Below are 21,868 nucleotides of genomic sequence, written 5' to 3' on the forward strand. Positions count from 1 at the left end.
AAGAAAGATCTTAAAAATTTTGATTAGGCAGATTCTAGAAGAGTAACTTTTTATATGGGTCCAACTATGCTCCATTTAACAGTTGGGCACGAATTTTACTTTAAAAGCCTTGACTATTGCAGACATTGACACAGTACTTCCCTATCCAAAAAAAAATTGAATGGCAGCTGCAATCTTTTCGGCATTTTATACAACGTGCCAAATGTGCATAGCAAGAAAGTGACTAGACAGTTGCACAAAACTACTGGTCCAGCATTTGACTATCTAAGTTCCATTCTAAATCCTTAGGTTTCTTGGCAAAAGCTAATATTTTAGTCTTCAGAATTAGTTTATTAATAACAGGCGCTGTTTATAATACAATGAAAAAAACGTAAGACTGTTCTTGGACCTACTGGACTTTGCGAAAGGATCATGGAAGTTTCTGAGCATAAAAAGAGGCCACACAATCCTGGGAACAGAAAACCACAAGGAAAGCATAGCACTTGCAAGCAAGCAATTAACAAGGGATTTTGTTGAGAGTAAGTGTGGAAGGTAGAGATAAAGGGAACTGAGAATATAAGATATAAAAATACTAGAAACTAAGAACCAGCAGAAGTTCAGATAAAGCAGTATGTAGAACTGTAAGACTTAAGAGAAGAGTAAGTATGGCGGTAAAATAAAGAACAGAAGGAAGGGAATTAAAGTTGCATAGTTAAAGATACATAAATAAGATGTCAAGAAGATGAAAATAAAGAATTCTATTAAACCTTTTGAATAAGAAGCAGCATGAGCTGATTCTGATTCAAGTTTCTAGGAAAATGTGTTGTTTCTTACAAGTAAATCATACCCGGTTTGGGGGTTAAAAGTAATGATATATGTACATGTGCTGTGTCATCCCCAAAAGAAGCTGTGACAATTTGATTTGAAATAAAGCTCAATCATCAGCATTTTTATCCACAACAGACTGGATCTGGACAAAACCATCTTGCCTTTGTTCGCTGCTCTTGTCATATATCATTATGGAGGAAAGAATACTCAGAACTGTAGCTGAAAGCAAATAGCAATTACACACAGCTGATTACCCTAAGTAATTTTGTCATAATTAAAAAAACAGTGATTGGTATTTAGAGGAAAATCCTTTTCTTTTAATTAAAACAAACCGGAGCAGGGCAGCTATGTAAAATTGAGAGGCCAAAATGTTGGTACTAGATCTTCATGAACTTGAGGAACAAACTGAAGAAACAAAAGTTCTATATGTGTCTTACCTTACCTAAATAACCATTTTCCATTTCACTATGTCCTTTTTTAATTGTTATTTCAATTAACACTAACATTTGTCTACACTCTTTTTAAAATGTTAATTCTTTTAGAATTATCACCACCATCAACCCTGTAGTTAAAATGGCAATAGTAGAAAAGGTTTACAAAAAGTTTTAAGGATTAGCATTATGGTGCAATATTGCTAATGAAAACATCAGCATTCTTGTGCTATACTCCTAGAGCACTGTATTTCTCATTTTTTAAAAATCCAGAAAAACATTTTATCATTAAAGTCCAAATAAAAGAGTTGATGGTATTGTAAAACGGCACCCATCACAAAGGTATAGTGAGATTGTACTGAGCTTTTTAAGGCCTCACCCAGAGAAGCTATGTCAAGCCTGCTGGAGCAGATGGGACATAACTGGATGTACACATAGAAAAAAATATAACACCCCTGACAGTGTGATCTGAAGCAGCTGGCAGCATCTAACTGAATGGGGTGATCTTAAATCCAAAGCAGAATCAGATTTGTTAGGACCTGGATGGGAGGCCACCACAAAATCCTAAAACTATACATTAGGCTGGAAAGTTTAAAAAAAATGAGGGAGAAGACAATGGCAAATCATTTCTGTACTGTTGCCAAGAAAACTACATAGACGTGTCCATACTTTTTTTTAATTGATTCAGCTGTGATCCTTTGAGTATGGTCAAACATTAAAATACTGCATTAAGTTTTACCTAGGCACACACTTCGATAAATCACCTTCTTTGATAAACCTCTTGGCTGTAGAAAAACTCTGCCGAGAGAGACTAGCTTGAACATTAAGAACACGTTTTAACCTTGTTATTTTTAAACAGGCCTGTTGCACTAACTTGTGGTGAGGATTTATTTTTTTTACTGCACATTTATTTCAGTATTGGTGATTTCATTGTACCAGAAGGATTTCTGAGCTCCCACAGAAGTGGTGTAAATTTTTCAGTAATTACAATAATCTGGTTGTGGTTTCTGTAATTGTTCCTTCTGAGATTAAAATAGTGAGTCAAGAGTCCCAAACCTTGCCAAATACTGAATACTGAACTCCTTTCAACTTCTAATGTGCATGAACAAATCAGTGGCTAAAATTGAGCTTGTTATCCTAGGTTAAATGGACTTCTAGAAGATCAGTCCACACCACAAATAGAGACAAGGGGTAAAAAACTGATGGTAATTAACAATATTAACAAAGGAGGAATGTGGTCATAGCTGATATAAAAAGAAGCATAATGAAAAATACTAAGATGAATTCAGGAGACTGTAGCGTGCGCACCCATAGTTTTTCAAAGGAAAGCTGGCACTACTGTTGAGGTCAAAGTCAATCCCTGAGCGCTCCTAGCCCTCTTCTTCTTTGCTGTTGCTGCCTGTGCCCTTGAGAGTTGGCAAAGAGAAAAGCAAAGAGTACAAGCAGTAATCTCTTAAAAATAAGTATTTCTCTTTCTTGAAGATGATGCAATTTAGGTCAGGGGAAGAAGATGGCAACAACCTTCCCCCAAAATCTGGAAGAATTGCTTAATTAAGTAACTAGTCATTATAAGTTCATCGAAGAGAGACATGTTAGCTTGGTGCCCGCCATATGTGAGAGTTGCAGACTGAGTCATCTAGAAAGCACCAGGTTTCCTGGTCCAGAATAACTATTCTCCAGGTTAACTGGAGAATAATCAGGTACCCTATCATAAGGAAAAAAAAACTATTTCTTTTTATTTTCTATCTGGGAAAGTATTAAATCTCAGTTCAACTATGTTCTTTTTTATTAATAGGCCTGTGTGAAGTGACTTAGATTCACCTCGATGAAAAGCTTTATGCTGTGGAGGTGACACAATTCTCTTCACCTCGGCAAAGAAACAACATGACTTGCCTTGATGAAGCACTTCAGAGTAACCTGAAGTCTCCTCACTGGTTTGTGTCATACAGCTACTGCTTATAAGCAAGAGTGTCTTCTAGCATTTGTGGGTGCTAGAAAACACTAATAGGAGAGTGCTGACTCACAGTCCTCTCTTAGCTTTTCCCAGCACTTGCAAAAGCCAGAAGACATTTCTGTGCAGGCACTGTTTATTAGCAGAAACCTCTTCCAGCTTCTGCAGCAGTTAGAGAGTGGCGAAGAAGGTTTGCAAATGTGGCTAGTTTCAGTGAAGTGAAGCAATGTGGCTGCATTACTCTGCTCTCAGAGGTGAGAGAGCGATGTTTTACAAAGTTACTTTGAGGAGATGCTTCACTCAAACTTTAATCAAATTGAAGCACCTCTTTAAGATTTGTATATTTAGGTGGTGGCGCTGCGGGTTAAACTGCTGAGCTTGCCGATTGGAAGGTCGGTGGTTCGAATCCGCGTGACGGGGTGAGCTCCCGTTGCTAGTCCCAGCTCCTGCCAACCTAGCAGTTCGAAAACATGCAAATGTGAGTAGATTAATAGGTACCGCTTCGGTGGGCAGGTAACGGCGTTCCGTGTAGTCATGCTGGCCACATGACCACAGAAGTGTCTACGGACAAACGCCGGATCTTCGGCTTTGAAATGGAGATGAGCACCGCCCCCTAGAGTCGGACACGACTGGACTTAATGTCAAGGGAAACCTTTACCTTTACTACTATTTAATACATAAAAGACCACACTTTTAGTCAGATTATCATCATGACCTAGTTCAAGAAGACATCCTCACAAGAAAGCTTGAGAAATGGAAAGCAGAAGGAACAGTAAGACAGGGATGCAAGGGCTGAAATACCAAGGGGCAGTAAGGGGATAAAGTTAAATCAGAAAAAAGGGATCCATTAATATTCATTTGACAGAATTATGACAGCTAAGAAGCCATGATACCTGAAAGAAACCAATGTACTTTCAAATTCAAAGATCCAGTACTTCGGATCCGATTCCAAAAAGGTGCCTCAAAATGTACATGACCAGTCTGAAACTCCTGAAGACAGCTGTCTTTTCCCAGGGTGGTCCAGCAGCTGCAGCTGTGCACCCCCCCAAAAAAACCACAGCTGATCTTACAAGTTTCAGACAGCTGCTCCATCTGCATCCCAACATCTCCAAAACCACTTCTGGACTGAACCCAAAGCACTGCATAGAATGCATATTCTTTGTCAGATCATACAAATGTTAGCAAATTTTGACAGCTTTCATAAAGAAAATGTGAAATCCTTGGCAACTTTTCAGAGGAAAAGCCAAGATCTGGATACAATGTTCACATACAAACTTCACTTATTAAAGTGACTTATACAATGTCCTTGCTTAACTATACCAATATTTCAGTTGCTTTCACTATCCTACATATAAACCTCTGCTAAAAGTAATCATTTTTCCAAACTGGTATATGATAAATCTGCATACAAATTCCTGAATATATTTATATGAAGAAATGTTAAAGAGTTCCAAGCTCTCTACATTCCCCTTGTGTCTCCATAATGTATTTACCTGTTGAAGATTGTGCATTGACATCAGCACCATGAGCTAGCAGCAATTTAACAATTTTGACATGGCCTCCATTAGCAGCAGCCATTAAAGGTGTTATGTCTCCCTTGATACCTCTGTCTTCAACATTTGCATGCATTGCTAGGAGGACCTGGTTGACATAGGAAACAAAAACTGATCATTAATATGAAAAGTGAGTAAATCTGTTGTGTAACTATGCAATCCTTGTTGCTTGCTGTGTCTTGTAAACCAGCCACTTAAAATACTTCTATGCTTAATGTAGCAACATTATCATACGGATTATTATGATTGCACTTTAATTATGTATTATTTAGCCAACATCACATAACCCAAATCATATTCCAAGACAGAAGAAACTGGGGTTTCAGGTTTCACTTCTTAGGCATGACAATGCAAAACAAATAGGAACATGAAGTCTTATTTATGTCTAACTAACCTTTAACTGGCTTGTTTCTCTTTGATTTCTACCAGGCAAAAATTCAAATTCTATTCAGTGTAGCATTTGCTAACTCTGCCTCTTTTATGTATGCATATGGCGGGCCATTATGAGGGCAGAGAAAGAGAATTACTATATTTACTTGAAATGAAAAAGTTTACTTTGCCCCCAAATACCTGTTAATAGGGAGAAGGGGGTGACTTACATTTGCTAAGAATTGAACAACAGAGGAAGATGCAACTGGAAGCAAGCCCATAGGCAGGAAGTGCAAATCAAGAAAACAAACAGCTGAAAGAAGACAGGAATAAGAGAAGCTTCTGATGTCCCTTCAGGGAGATTGGGAAAAGCATGCTAACCCTGTCTTTCTTTTATCATCCTCCTCTGTAGATGGCCAGTCTCTGGAATGCAGAGTCTCCTTTATCCATGGAGGCTTTCTCTTCTCTGGAAAATCAGGATCCTCCATGGATAAAAAGGCTGTCCACTGCACAAACTCACCCACTATACCTGGAGGAGACCAAGAAGAAATTAAAATTACCATGCTGACTGAACAGGACTAGGATTCCTAAGCCTACTTACCTAGAAATCTCAGTGAGTCATACTACATAGTTTTAGTTATGCTTGCAGCCCAGCTCCAATGTCACTCATCAACCCATTCCCTTTCTACAAAGAGAAGGAAGTAAACTAGCTTAAATAGCTACATCTCCAGCACGGCAAGAGAATTTTTACCTGAGAGTAAGAGTACTGAAATAAATGTGGTTTACTATAGAATAAACATGCACACGTTTATGCTTGCTGTGCTCAGATTTCCAGTCTCTTTTCCTCTGTGTCTGCATGCATGTTCAACTGGGGCACCTTATTTTACAGATAACTTCCATCAGTAATCATTAATTCAATTAATCTGTAGTGGATAAAGAGTAGGCCTTGAAGGACAGGAACTTAGATCTGTGTAGTGTCTGTTTTTTAGTCTGGTCTATCTTATAGGGCTGACAATAGCAGCTGAATTATATTTTTGCCTTGTTACAAAACCTGTCCTCTGGCCAGCTCTTATATCAACATACATATATCCACAGATACATACAAGTCTGCCGCATGCATGCATTTGTTGGTGAAAACATCTCCAGGACTGGGTTTCAGTTAGAGATGGAAAGCCTGGTTGATGAGATAAAAAGCTGGGAAGCATACAGGATTTTTAAAATTATTATTTAGACTTTAGAAGCTTTTTTTTTTCTGTCTGATCATCTGGGCTTCTTCTTTTTGAGCAAATAAGATAGGAAATCCTCTCTCTCTCTCGGCTACATTAGATATTTGCTGAGGATATTACTTTTGAGGAAAGGAGACAAAAATATCCCATCTTCCCCCACAAAGCTTCTTAAAGTGCAGCCCCCCTGTTCACATTACCATATTTTTTCCCAATTAAAGTTGATGTCACAAACAGAATCTGAAACCACATGTATCTTGGACTACATGGATTAAAAAGGCAATTCTTGCTGATGAATTACCATATAGGAAGCAAAGAACTTACTGAAAGACAAAAGAAATCCAAAATGTTTTTGTTACCTTTTGCAGCTATCCCCTACTCAAATTGTACAATAGAGTTTTTCAACTGAAGAAAGTGTTATTTAAACTATAATTTCTATTCTTATTAAGAGAAAATGATGGTTAGCATTGGGATAAATTCACTATTAAGAAAAGCAGGACCCTTCAATTTTCTATATCAAGGAAAAATAGCTTCTCAACTCCACTACCATCAGCAGCCATAAACAGTTAAAATACAGGTAGTCCTCATTTAGTAACCACTATTGGAACAGGCAACTCACTCGTTAAGCAAAGCAGTCACTAAGTGAAACTGCAAAAGGTTGCTAAATGAGGACTACCTGAATCTCAAAAACATGTTCTACATCGGGAGAACAGTAAGGAAAAACCTAAAGTAGCAGAACATACAACACAGACTGAATCAAGGTATCTGAATTATGGACATTTTGGAAATAAGTAAACAGACTGTGGGGGAAGCACTGAAAACTGAGGATGGAAGAATGTATCCCCTCAACTTGAAAGACGCTACCCCCCAAAAAAACCCTCTGGTAATTATGCAGCTTAGATCCTTTCTCTTTCTCAACATGAAGCAATTCAAAATTAAATCCAGAGTTTACATTTCTCTTCTAGCAAGCATGGAGCTTGATACCACATCTTCTGCAAGTGTGGACCCACTGAAAGCTGCAGTATCCATCCTATAATTTTTAAACATGAATTTTATGCATCCAAAACCAAAGCTCTGTCCTATATCCATACAGCCATTTACCAAACAATGAAATGTATCCAATAGTGGACAACTCATAGAATATCTTAGGGTACCCTCTGTCCTCTGGAATCATAAACTAGGCCAGTATAGTTCTTAGGCCAATAAAGCAGTACAATACATCAGGTAATCTTTCTAACTCTTTATGAAACAGTGATCTGTTTGATCAATGAAGAGATTGATTCAGTCTTTAAAGAGTTGAGTAACTCACATTGGGTGTACTATATATCATTCTCTTTCATCAAAAGAGTCTGATAAGAACAAAGATATGAAGCTCCTGAAAACTGCGTAAACAACCAATATGGGGAATGATTATGATTAGAGCATCACCTTGCTGTGGTAAAAGACAGATACCTCCTTTTTAAAAGAAAGGAATTTTACATAAAACCATGAGTCAAAGTAACATTCACCAGAAATTTTGTCTTCTAAATTAGTATCATGAGGGAAGAAGCTCAAATGACAGTTTAATTAGAGCTTGTAATACCATATTAAACTTCTGTGCATGAGGCCAGTCACAAATTGTGAACTCAGGAGTCAAACATGTTATTTATTTAATTAGTCAAGTTATACCCCACCTTTTTATTTATGTAATCACTCAAGGCAGCTAATGATTTTTTTTTTTTTTTAAATCCAGAATGTCAAAAACATAAATTTTAATTGATGTAAAATTAATAATGAAAAACCTAACTTTCTAAAGCCTACAGACTTTCTAAAATGAAAAATGAGCTATGCTCATGAAAGATTAACCCCTAATAAAGTTGGCTGGTCTTGTAGGTGCTACCAGACTCTGATGCAAAATGAAAGCGGCCAAATGCTGCTCCCAAGGGAGTGCATTCCATAATCTGAAAGCAACAGAAGCTTCTCTGCCATCTGCCACAATGGAAGGTTTGATACTGAAGCATCTTCAAAAGGATTCTCTTGCAAATTTTAATAGTAGGACACAATCATAACGGGAGAGGCTGTCTATCAGATAGTCAGGCTTCAGAGTTTTAAAGATTAATATCATACCAAGACCTTAAATTCCACCTGGTAAGCAATTAGCAAGTTATAAGTTTCAGGTAATTCCTGTACCTTGTAGATGTTTTTGTGAAGACATCATGTAATCCCTGTATGTTGCATTGATCAGTGGTCTAGCTGCGATACCTGGTATCAATTTATTGCAACTTTCATGGCAATAACAAAAGTAATGTGAATAATAAGGCAAATGTCTTCAACATCCAGTTCATTTCCAATGAATACATCTTCTGACATATGCTACCACACTGTGCTTATCAGTAGGAATCAACCAGGGACCCTTTATTTTTATTTTTGTTTAGCATTACATCCAAACAGGAACCTCTGGCTTATTATTCTCTTAAGAAGCCAAGGCATTTCATTTCAAGCCCTGATTTGTTAAGAAGTCACAGGGATGGGTGTAACAGTGAACACAGACGGAGGTGTTCTCACTTGTTTAACTAATCCCACTGACAAGAGCAGTAAGTTTGATCATTCATGAAAACCAGAATTTATTTATTATGCTGTGTGTATGTGTGTGCACGCACACCTTCAAGTCAATGTTGACTCCTGGCAACTGCCTGGACTAGTCCCTGCAGGTTTTTTGGCAAGATTTCAGAAGTGGTTTGCCATTGCCTGCTTCCTGGGACTGAGAGAGAATGACTGGCAGGGTAGAACTCACAGTCTCCCAGTTTCTAGCCTAATGCCTTAACCAGTACACCAATCTGGCTCATAGTGAACATGGTGTTACTGAATTTCCTCTCCATGGATTTTCTAATAGGGTATTAGGGATAAACCGCAATACAGTTATCTGATATTTAAGACATAGGTCTGTTTGCCCGTCATGAACCCTGCACTGAATCTGGGCTGTTTCTGATAGCTGGGAGAAGCAAAAAGATAAAAGTTAGGTTTTCTGGTTTTCAACTAACTGAAAACCAGAGAATTAAGAATTACTCTGCTAACTCCACAATGGAAGAATGGATGGTCAAATTAATGGAACTGGTGCAGATGGCAAAACTGACAGCACTGATAAAAGAGAAAAGACTGTGACAGAATTTGTTTCTACTTGGAAACCAGTTTTGGATTATTTGCTTGTAACTGAAACAAACAATGTTCTGATTTTGGGTTTAAGTGATTAAATTGTTAGTGTTCTATAGAAATAATGTTAGTTAAGGTTTAACTTAAGAGTAAGAGATTAAGTTAGTAAATAAGCATTTATATCTCTGTTGGAGAAAGTTTCTCTTTACTTTTTCCTGCTCTGTTCTAAAGCCTGCCAAGCTGGCAAATATCACTACTCAGTAGCTCCTCAAACCCCTTGATTGTTTTGACGGCCTTTTCCTAGTTCAAGGAGTGAACTAGAATTCTCTAGATTTCTAACAATCCAAGCATGGGTATCTTTGCAAATTCTGATACCGGTATTCCTGAGCCCGACATCTGAGGCACCAAATGCTGTCAGAAAGTATTATGTTGGTCATCTTCATCTATGTTCACAGTACCATTAAAGCAAGCTGAAAAAAACACCAATGATATGGAAACTAGTGTCAGGGCTGAAGTTCAATTGATTAGTTAGAGCTAATCATTTGAATGTTGTGGGAGTTCAGAGAACAGATTATGGAAATTGAGAAAACAATGTACCTTGTGCTGACATATGCAAAGTATCTTCCCTGGTGAATGGTGATCAATATTGCCCTGATTGCCATTGGTTTGGAACAGAAGACTAAATGACTAGATTAAGTCTTCATGTGCAGGCGTATCTTTCATTTACCACCACAGAGAAAGGATGAAGGCATACTCCCTGTTTGTTTGGACTTGTCTCCAGGAGCTTTCCGGAGTATGAAATCCAGTCCTTTCCAAGCTGACTTACTCTGAGTTAGGTATCCAAAGTAATTGCTCAGAGCGCAAAGCAGTTGTGGAAACAACAGTGTCACTCTATAAATGCTTTATATCTATTGCTGTATAGAAACAGCAGATGGTAGCTGTGCTTAGCTTCAGAATCCATCTTCATCTCCAGTTGCAAAAAAATAGGTTAATAGAAATTTAACTCCTGATAAGTGCTTTTATTTTGCATTTGTATTACTTTATCATTTTAATATGCATTTGCTGTACAATATTTAGAGATATTTCATGATGCATTTAATAAGGTAACTCATCAATTCAATACAGAGAGTAATCTTTCCAAGTTTGAAAATTGTTGGAAAGCATGTACAGTATGTACTGCTCAAGCATTTATGAGGCAAAAACTAGATAAATACTCTCCCTGTCCACTATGAAGAGGGTGGAATTTTGTGACTTCCCACCAATATATTTTCTAAGTGTTTATGGTCTTTTCTGAGGCAGTTGTTGCAACCTAACATTTAATGAAAAACCACTAGAGTCTACCTTCTTCCCATTATCTCAAGAACTAGTTGTAACTTGCAGGGAAGGAATGCAAGCATTGCTGGAAATCATACGGCATGGCATTCTGGCCAATATTCTGGATATGCCTTTGTGGAAGCAAGTCAAAGCACATACTCTCATTCATCCGTAGGCTAATATTGAGAAGACCTGAGCTAAGAGTTTCTATTCTCACTAGGCTGAAGAAACACTAAGGTAGAAAGGTTCTACCAGAAAACTTCAATCAACTTTCATTCTTTTTTTGCCCCATCTTCTGTGGCTGGTTCTGTCATTGTTGATTTTAGGCAAGGGACATGAAACACTGCTGGAATCTCTCTATGTAGCAATCGTTCCTTCCAAAACAGAAAACATGCTTAGAAAAGCTGTCTCTTCCAATGTATTTTGGCTTTCCTCTGGGAAATGTCAAGATTCTATTGCATACAGTTTAAGAGAACAGAAATGGTACCCAAAGCAATTCTACTGATTAGCTGCTTAAGTCAGCAAAATTTGCGATGGAGAAGAAATTATTCTTTTCCTTTTCCCTGGGTACCCTTAAAATCTGCTCTGGCCATGAGACCCTACAGAAATTTGGTAGATGGCAAAGGATCTACCAAAATCCCAGCTTGGACAGATGTCCACTCCACATGACAATGGATTTCACCTAAGGCTTTCACCTATTAAAAAACTGAACTGTATGTCATGTTTAAGATGTGTTGTAAACAAATGTTCTAGGTTCTCTGTTAGAACATAAAAAGAGACAAACCTGAGCAAGTTCATAATATCCAGCTGAGCAGGCTAAACAAAGGAGACTTTCTCCTTCTTCAGTGTGCTCATTCACGCTCCGTCCTTCAATAAGCAACTTTCGCACAGCATTTACATCGCCTTCTGAACAAGCTTCAGCCAAACTGCGGCTACAGAGATACAGAGAAAATTATTAGTAGTGTGGATACATCAATATTCTACAGACTTAAACATGCCATACGTATATAGTGAAATATAGCATGATTACTGGAGATGAGCAATTATGAAGCTGCACTGTCAAGTAAGAAGCCCAAATATTAGTCCCACCATCTACTAAAGAGAATTGGCTTCTCTTAATACTGCTGTACTTATTTTTAAACATTCTGAGAATGAAATTTTACAAAATGGGCTGTATTGAGCATTTTGGAAGTGCTCTGATCTGAACAAAAATGCTACTTCAAGATCAACATGCTTTTATAATGTGCAAAACAGCCCATTCCGTACTTCATAGGGGATGTGCGGTTTTATTCTTGAAACAACTCAAAATATCTTCCATACCCTATTCACCAATAATTCACAGGCAGCAGGTGGTTATCTAGAAGTCATCTCCCCAGGTTTCCAAATATCCTCTCAATTGTAAAATAAATAGTGCTTACTTTGTTATCTTTCCAACTGGAGGCAAATCTGCTTTTATACTCTAGGCCATTTTTTAAAATTAAACATATATTTAATGTAGGGCTTGTCAAATTTTGTAGCATCATGATCTCATAACGCGATAAATGAATTTGTGCAACACCATATGAATAAAACTAATGATTTCTTTGGAGTTACAGCTGGGCAAAATATACATTTACTTTAAATTATTACGTTTTAATCTATGCATCTCAGGGATTCTCAAACTTTGCAATATCTCAACTACCTGTTCCAGGCATGCACAGGCAAAGCAAAGGGCAAAGCCTAGAATGAATCTTGAAAACACTTCTACTTTGTCTATGTAAGCATGACAGTATTTTCCTTTTTAAATATGACATCCCCCAGTTGCTGGAGATCTCCAGGGAATCCAAGGACTCTTGAGAATCTTCTTAATATGCTAATAACTGTTATGCTACAATGTACATTTTTAATGTACTTTTGATGTCTCTTCTCTGCATTTGATGTTTATACAATTAATATATTTATCCAATGTTTTCACTTTAAATTTTTAAATTGTGGTATTAAAATGCTTATACATTAAATGTCTTAAGAAAATTTGTTTGAAAGGTGGTACACAGAATTGCACAATAAATAAAGCAACAAATAAGCAATACCTTACATCCTGGCCTTGATTCTTAGCCTTGATGCTGTAATACTTTTTTCAGTATAAAGCATACAAATAATGTGAATATTTATTCAGAATGTGTTTATGTAATGTAAAATGTTTTGAGGAAGCCAAGCTTGTGGAATTGCCAAAAGACTGTATCTGTGGGTAATTCCCTGAGCAAATTCTTTTCAACTGTAGTATCCTTATTTTTGGATTTCCTAATTTTGAAGGTGCACCGAACATCCTTAATAAGCTAGTTTTATAGGCTTATCATGAAAGACGAGAAAACATGAGAGGTTGTGGTGGAACAGCTTGTAACCAAAATAGCAAATTACTACAAATCATGTAAAGCCTGATTAAGTAAAACTTACTCTTACGTAATGTGAATTCAAAGAATTTGTAACAACGTTGTGATAACTATCAACATTTTACTGAACTGTTTTTACAGACAGTTTTTTTATTCCAAGCAGAAATGACAGTTATAAACATGAAAGGTATGAACAAAATATGACTTTAATTTTTTTTAATGAAATGTTATCTACTGGCTTGTTCAACAGATTCCTGTGTATAATTTCAGTAAAATGAAATCTTGACTTATGTTCCGATCAGAAAAAGGTACTGTACGCAGGGAGTCAAAAAGGAAAAACCTAGATGACAGGTCAAATTTATACTGATATTACCAAAAATGGATGAAGTAATGTTTGTCTCACCAGGATTTTGTGAATACTGTTAGTATGATATTCTGTCGGTATCATTTGCATTTTATTTTGCTCTAATCTCACTGCAAAAATCTACAGGCACAATTTTTGTCATGTGCAAAATGGCTACTGTGGTTTTGCACAAGCACACAACTTGCAACTTCATGTATGGAAAAAAATTGGTTAAGTGAGGGTTTATGAGATGTACCCTTCAAGCTTATAATTTTGACTACAAATCCAGTTGCTAGTGATAATATCCCCACTCCTATGCTGACACCTTCAGATGATCACACAAATATTCCCTCCACTGAATTTCCTGCAGAGAACCTTGAAGAGGAGAGAATGGAAATAAAATAAATGGTTCCACATCAGCTTGAAGAGAAGAAACAATAGAATGCCAAAAGGCTCTCTCCTTGGCCTTCTGAAGCTCAACATTTTTATGAATGAACCAATGAAAAGATTGAGGGGATTGTTATCAAATATGTAGACATAAAACTACAAAATTTTTAACACTTAGAAAGAAAAGATTCAAAAAAATCTAAACAGGCTTGAACAGTGGGCCAAAATGAACAGGATAAAACTTAACAGGGAGAAATGTAAAGTCCTGCATCTGAAGAGAGAGAGAGAGGGAGGGAGGGAGAGATATGGAGAGAAAAGCACACGAACAGAACTGGGGAGATTGGCTTATAATATATTATATGTGAAAATAGTAGGTGACAAGGTAAACACAAGCCAACAGAGTGATGCAGCTACTAAAAAGACAAATGCTATTTTGGGATATATTAATAGGGCATAAAGTCCACATAAAAAGCAATAATTATACTCTATTCTACCTAGATCAAGCATCATTTGAAATACTACATCTAGTTCTGGACATCACAATCTAAAAAGGACATCAACTAACTTGAGTGATTTCAGAAAAAGGCCATCAAGATGATGAGAGAATTGGAAACCAAGTCCTGTGAGGAATGGTTAAATTAACTGGGTATGTTTAGTCTGCAGAAGAGAAAGCTGAGAGGAAATATGACACATCTAGCAACTTGAGGAGAGATAAAATCGGTCCCTCACATCACATTCAGTTTTGCAGGGACCAAAACAAAAACCATTTACCAGAGGAAGAGATGACCTCAAACAATGCTTAGCCACCATAATATTACAAGATACTACACAAACTGTGACCCATTGGTTCATTTTTTCAGAGATATTTCCTTACCAGACTCTTCAATGCTTTCAACAAGGGCAGAGCTTCTAATGTATTGTCTTCACTTGAAAAGTTCTTAAAAATTCAGGGAGATATTCAGAGATGTATCTGCCTTGAAAGTAGCCAATGCTGAACTGTACAGCACAGTTAAACATCAGGAGTTGACCACAGGAAATGTTTTATGACATTTTGTGTTATGTCATTAAATGTTTTATGATAATTTTTATGTCATAAAATGTTTTATAAAATTTGCCAAATTTCAATTCCACGGGAGTCATTGGATGTATTCTGTAAATTAGCCCATTTGAGGTACCTTGGTTCAAAAATTGTTGGCCTATGATGCACTGTTTTGCCTGGTTAAAGGTTACAAACAAACAGACACAAGAGTTCGGTAGTATATAGATACAGTCTTCTTCCATTTCTTTTGGAAACTCCATACTCATGGATCTCACAGGGAAAGCAAACAGGACTTTGGCAAGGAAAGCAGAAACATTTCTTTCTGTTAATTTCCATCCATTTCATCTTATTATTTAAGCGTTTTTAGATCTTTTAAAATCTTTTTTCTTCAAAGGTATTTCTCACTCCTCACAGTTCGTGTTTTCTGCAAACTTTCTAAGTGTCCTTCCTCTCAACTCCCTCATGCATATCATTGATGAACATATTAAACAGCACTGGGTCCAGGACACAGCATTACTCTTCATACTTCTCTTCAAGTCAAAGTGTAGCCATTAATGAGCACTCTTTGGTTACAATCATTCAGTGACAAATTGGAGTAAGTTCAGAGCATGGCACCAAGATGGTGAGTGGATTGGAAATGGTACAGAACCTTAACATGCAGAAAAGATGGCTAACGGGATATATGATAGCAATCTTCAAATATCTGAAAGGCTGTCATATAGATGTAGACTTATTCTCTCCTGCCTCAGAAGGCAGGACCAGAACCAATGGGTTAAAACTACAAGGAAGGATGTTCAGGCTAAACATCAGGAGGAAAGTGTGCAGAACAAGCTGTTAGAGAACATAGTGAAATCTCCTTCATTAGAGGTCTTCAAAATGAGGCTTGACTGCCATCTGTCATGGCTTATCTAGTGGATCCCTCACCAAGCCAGGGGGTGGGGTGGGGGCTAGAACCAGATGTCCTCTATAGTTCCTTCCAAGCCTATGATTCTATGATATGTAGTACATAACAATTTAAGTAAGAAATATCATATTCTCAAATCTGAATAATATGGATAGCTTAATAATGATTTATTTTTCTCCAGCAGGAATATAAGAAACAAGAGTAAGATTATTTTATGGAAGTCAGTTCAGATAAATACTTACTTGTCCATCTGCCCTGAATTAGCTGTGCTTTCAGCTCTCATTCGGGTAAGTGCAGCAGCAGCTTCATCCAATGCACAGCTGACCGAAGAAGTTAGTCTGCGAAGCACCTCAGGATCTGCAAACGCTTTGCCATCAGCTGTAGATAACTTACCTATTCCTTTTATTTCAGATCATAAGACCAATGGATAAGCAGTTTTATACAGGGAAAGAGGAAAATAAAGACAACCTGAGGGCATATGCTTTACTGACAAAACACCATTCACACTACTAATATTACTAATATTGTGGAACTTTTAACCAAGTACATGTACTATGAACAATACATGAAAACAATCTTGGAGAAGATGCAAAATTATTTTTGTAATATTCTTCATAGCTTGATACCATTCTACACAAAATCACATTCAAGTCGCAGAGAAAAAACATAACTGGGTGAATATTTTTCTGGAAGTGGTATCATTTTTAAATGTACAATACATTTCTAAAACAGCTAGCAAATCAACACTAGCCATTTAATATTAAAATGTGCTAATAAAGTCAATTCAATACTTTGCAGATAAAATATGCTTATTATTTGCTAAAAGCTGAAAATTCTAAAAGGCTTAGAGCAGGGTTTTTCAACTAGGGTTCTGTGGAACCCTAGGGTTCCGTGAGAGGTCACTAGGGGTTCCCTGGGAGATCATGATTTATTTAAAAAAATATTTCAATTCAGGCAACTTCACATTAAAGAGGTAAGTTTCATTCTTTATTTTTAGTTTAAGAACACTGTTAATGCATATATACAGGTCTACACATGAAACGAATATAATAATTTTGTAACTTCTGGCCTATATTTGGGCCTGAATGTGCAGGGGTTCCCCAAGGCCTGAAAAATATTTCAAGGGTTCCTCCAGGGTCAAAAGGTTGAGAAAGGCTGGCTCAGAGTAACTAAAAATTTATCTGACACTAAAACTTGGCAAAGATAGACTTTTAGAATATTATAAATAAGATACAATCAAAATTACATGGCTTACTTCTAATAGGAGGGTACCAGACAAGATCTCAAATGAGGATCAGAATATCTGGGAAAGCTTATATGGGCAAAGGGAATTCTTCAGATAACCAGGTTACAGTCATAAAATGAAGCAAAGTTAAAACTACCTACAAGAATGTGATGAAAATATTTCCACATTAACTAGTGGTTAGCACCAACTTCAACACAGAACCTTTGTTATGTGTCAATTAAAATTTACAGTCTTTAAAAGCAGCTCCAGAAACCACATACAGACATTCCTCAGTTAGCGACCATTCGCAAATATATAGTATTAAAAATTCATTTTCTGACCAATGCAGCATTTACAACCAAATTTCATATACCTGACAAGAAAAGCTTTCAATGTGAAACTCATAAAGGTCTGGTCAGTTTTAGGCAGCAGTGCCAGTGGGCCAGAGGGTTCTAATCAACTAATTAAGGTCAGAGAGCTGAGCTTATTAACTTGCAGTTATCACTTTTTAGGGAAGCACTGCGCTGCAGAGAAAAACAGCTCAGGAAGAGAGAGATTGTTTAAGCAATCTCTCCACCCTGCGAGGGGGTAAAAAAGGAGAAGAAAAACGGGTTAGGCACAGGACACTGTAGAGAGTACTTTATCTGACTGAGATGGCAGCAACCAGTGATCTTCGTAGTGTCTTTCTCTCTCTCTTTCTTAGTCACATGTTTGCTTAGTGACCATTTCTCTTAACGACGAAGTTGCTGGAACAGATTGTGGTTGCTAAAAAAGGAGAGGGTGTATTGTACTAGTTCAGTTGAGATGTTGTCAAGACACACATATCCTTAAACTAACTAAATAATACCTAAAATATTCAAGAATTCAATATTATTTTGTGAATATTCTGTAAAATAATAGCTCCTTAAAATCAGATGGTGGTATTATTTACCTGCAGCTTCTAGTAAAGCTTCTAATCTAGCTTGAGTTTCTGGGTCGACTGTTCTCAGATCAGCACCATCAGCAGTACTTGACAACAGCAATTTCGAAGCTGTCTCGAGCATTGGATTCTCCAAATCATCCTGATCCAAAATAAATGACTCCACCTAGGAAGAAAAATGAATTTTAATTCATAAGTTTATATTGAAATAAGGGTTCCTGTATGTAAGAATTTATCTATATTGATTTGCTTCCATAACATCTACTTGCCAGTTTCATTTATGAAATCAAAGAACTATAATAATTATTTTTTCTCTTTTCTAACTATTAGATTTTTTCAGCACTTTGTCTTCCTATGAGATCTCTAGTGTGATAGAATTCCTGAGTAGTCAAGGTCTTGAGACATGACACCTCTTTCTTAAGATCCCACTTAGACTCTTGAGACTTAATTGTTTTACATGCATAGTTAAACATCCAAAATTGTTTTCTTATTCCTTCTACTCTTGCATTGGGAGGAGGATTCATTTAGCCTGAATTCTATAGACTGAAACCTCTGAACAATTATACCAGCAGCACTTGAACTATTAATTAAACTGTAGAAAAATGTTGTTTGCACAGGAACACAATTTAGTATGAATAATGCTGAACAGCAGCTTATATTCTGATTCTGTTCCTACACTGTGGTAAGCAAAATGAAGATTATTTTTAAAAAAGACAGCAAATAAATCAAGAATTAGAAAAGTTGTCAAAAGAAATTATGCAGATGTCCAGCCTAAAATGGGTTTGCTTCTAGCTCATTCAACAAACCATGATGAAGGGAAGATATGGCTTAATATAATTGGTTAAATGCAGAAAAATTTGCTACAACATTATAGATCTCATTATGCCTTTCCCATAGTTTGCTAACTTATTTGTAAAATAAGGCAAACAGAACATGTCTTTATAACACAGGCTGAGCTCATACATCAAATAGCAAACTGTCAACAAATGGACCATAGTGTGTTGGAAAAGCCAAAAAGAAATAATGCAGGGTTTGTCAAGCTAGAACCATACTTATTAGAACAATTTAAAATTTAAATTGAATTTAAACAATTTAAATTCAGCACGTCCTTCAGTTGGGAATGCCACAGAACACACCATTTTCTGAACATGGGATAAACCAGTTTTTGCAAGTATAAGCCTCCTTGAAAGGATCTTCCTACAGATTTCAGCGAGATCATAACAACAGGCAGTCCTTCAGAAAACCTTTAATGTCTGACTTGGAGCCTGGCTGTAGTCAATACCTTGATCTAAACACAGAAAGAAACTAATAAAACTTTCAATAAAGACATGATGATCACCATACTCACTGATCAGCAAGCTAGCTTCTGCACTTTGAACCAAATGAAGTTTTCAGACAATAGTCATTGCAGTAGTTTAATTCTAATGATATCAATGCATGGTTAATTATTAGCAGGGCAGCCAGAAATACTTTGCTTGGCACATTAAATTTAAGTTTGTAAACGTATTTCTTGCCATTATTTCCCCTTGGAATCAGGGGACAGCACAGGATCAAGGAGCATTCCCAATCTACAAACCTGGAGTGTTAAGACTGCGATCTATACAAGAGCAAGTTCAAATTCAATCTTTGAGGCTGACTTTCTATTGAAGAAGATCACCTTCACCTTAACTGAATTTAATTTCAGTTTTTCACCTTCATCCAATCTGTTAGTAAAGCCATACATTATCTAAGGGAATCAATCACTTATTAGAGGTGAGAAAACCTATTGATGGCATCTCACTCCAGAGATCCAGATAAATTACTTATACACACACACACACACACACACACAAATAAAAACAAGGTACAGAAAAACAAAAAACATATTATGACCCAACAGAATTTATACTAAATAATATCTCCTGGATACAACCAAACAGAAAGGACCAGAAGGACTGCAGTACACTAGTAATAAGGCTAGCAATATAAAACTTCCAGAAATTTCGAAGCGACAGAGAAAATGTGACTGGTGAGAAGAGCTAAAATACACAGTATATATTGTTATACCACCCCTTACTAATCTAAGTTCCCTTTCCTACTTTAACGTTATTCAATGCAATATATATATGGTTTACTCATACAACTATCTTGTTTATTTATTCATTCATTCAATTTATATAGCCGTCTATCTCAACAAGTGACTCTGGGTGGCAAACAAAATTAAAAAATAAAAACAATTACAATACAAAAATTAAAATACGTAGCAGCCTAGAATAAACCATACACCATAACCACTAATATAACCAATAAATGGGTGCCTGCACAAACTCAGGCCTCTGGGCACAGGCACAGAACCAGGTCTTTAAGGACTTATAAAAAACGAGCAGGGTCAGGGCTAGCCTAATCTTTGGAGGGAGAATGTTCCATAGTTCCTGTACATAGAAGATGACCAATGTAAGAACAAGATGTATTTGTTCTTCAAGATTCAGTCCCTAATTTGTGGACTTGTTTACTGTTGCCTATGCTACAGCAGAAAAGGCACGTCTTCTAGGCTCTGTCAACTGGCATTCCTTAGTCGACGGGACCAGAAGCATGCGCATCCTGCCTGAGTGGATCAGATGGGTAGAAACAACTGGGGAGAGTTGGTCCCTCAACTAACCCAGTCCTAAGCCATTAAGGGCTTTAAAGGTGACAACCAGCACCTTGAACTGCACCTGGAAGCACACAAGCAACCAATGCAACTCATGGAGTAGTGGTGTGACAGTACCTGTGCTGAAAAACTATATTCTTGTTTAGTATATTCATTAAATATAAAAGTATAATTTAGTAAAAATTGTATTTACTCAGTGAGTTTACTTTAAACTGTTCTCGGAACATCTTACAGTAGAAAAGGTATTTTATTTCCAGGGGTACTATGGTGATAAATCTGTGGGGCATACTGAGGTGCAGATAGGGTTTTGATAACATCTTTCCTTAATATTTAACTCTTTGGAAAAATTCTACTTTGAAAACAGGTGGTAAAATGTTATATTGGAAAGTTTGGGTGAAAATCATGATTATGACTTTAAACCAATTGTTATGTAATGACTATTTTAAGGACTTCTTCAAACTCCAAATTGTGTTTGGTCTTCTCCGTTTGTAACAATGATGGTATTTCAAGTTAAGCATGTTCTAACAGACCAATATGGGCCAGATGCTTTGGCTGCTTTAAAGGCACCTGAAATACTTATTTGATTGAATCCATGACAGAAGTAAAACCTATAACATAGCTGCATCAAAACCTCAATAATATTTTTGAAGTGGAAATTTCTGGGATATTTTAAACACTGACTAAGGAACTAGAGTCTCCAATAATGTTCCATGAATGGCTTCATGTCTTTAAAAATGTTAAAATGGTATCTACAGATTTGAGATTAAAGTTGATTCATCAAAACAATTGTATTTAGGGTGTACTGGATTTCCCAAAGAATGTATTTGAAAGTTTGGACATCAGATTTTCTTTGTTGGTGGTGTAAAAAATGTGAGGGTTCATAGTTCCATATGATATGGTCATGTGATCATCTGGTATCTTTTTCATTTTTGTTAGAAATGGAATTATATGCTGCAGAACTCTATGAAACCCAGATTCTCATAATTTTAGCATTTTGAGAAACTGGAAAAAAATAAACTAGAAGAAACCATCAACATGATAATAAAACAGAGTTATGTCCTTTGAAGTCTATGCAAGGGCCAGTTTCTCGACTTCTAGATAAAAAGGCAACGATAAACAAGTCCATAAATTAGAGACTGAATCTTGAAGAGCAAATACATCTTGTTTTTACACTGGTCATCCTGTATGTATAGGAACTGTTATGCTCTTATATGCTACATAATGGTCTTCCTATAATAAATAGAAAATATTTGCGTGAAATAGTTGATAGTAATAT

General features: G+C 36.6%; 1 protein-coding gene across 4 annotated transcripts in view; it reads right to left on the minus strand.

Moving 5' to 3' along the window:
- Positions 1-21,868, minus strand: part of ANKRD17 (ankyrin repeat domain 17) — a 123,820-nt gene that overhangs the window by 60,029 nt on the left and 41,923 nt on the right. For 3 of the 4 annotated variants that reach the window (XM_063300395.1, XM_063300394.1, XM_063300393.1), the window contains exons 2-5: positions 17,976-18,129; positions 16,062-16,218; positions 11,562-11,709; positions 4,683-4,830 (exon numbers count right to left, since the gene is read on the minus strand). In XM_063300395.1, the coding sequence (XP_063156465.1) occupies positions 4,683-4,830; positions 11,562-11,709; positions 16,062-16,218; positions 17,976-18,129 (607 nt within the window). Of the gene's footprint in view, positions 1-4,682; positions 4,831-5,492; positions 5,613-11,561; positions 11,710-16,061; positions 16,219-17,975; positions 18,130-21,868 lie in introns of those variants that run through there. The other variant, XM_063300396.1, reaches the window with a different exon arrangement.

The sequence above is a fragment of the Candoia aspera genome, chromosome 4 (assembly GCF_035149785.1).
Source record: "Candoia aspera isolate rCanAsp1 chromosome 4, rCanAsp1.hap2, whole genome shotgun sequence".
Classification (NCBI taxonomy): domain Eukaryota; kingdom Metazoa; phylum Chordata; class Lepidosauria; order Squamata; family Boidae; genus Candoia; species Candoia aspera.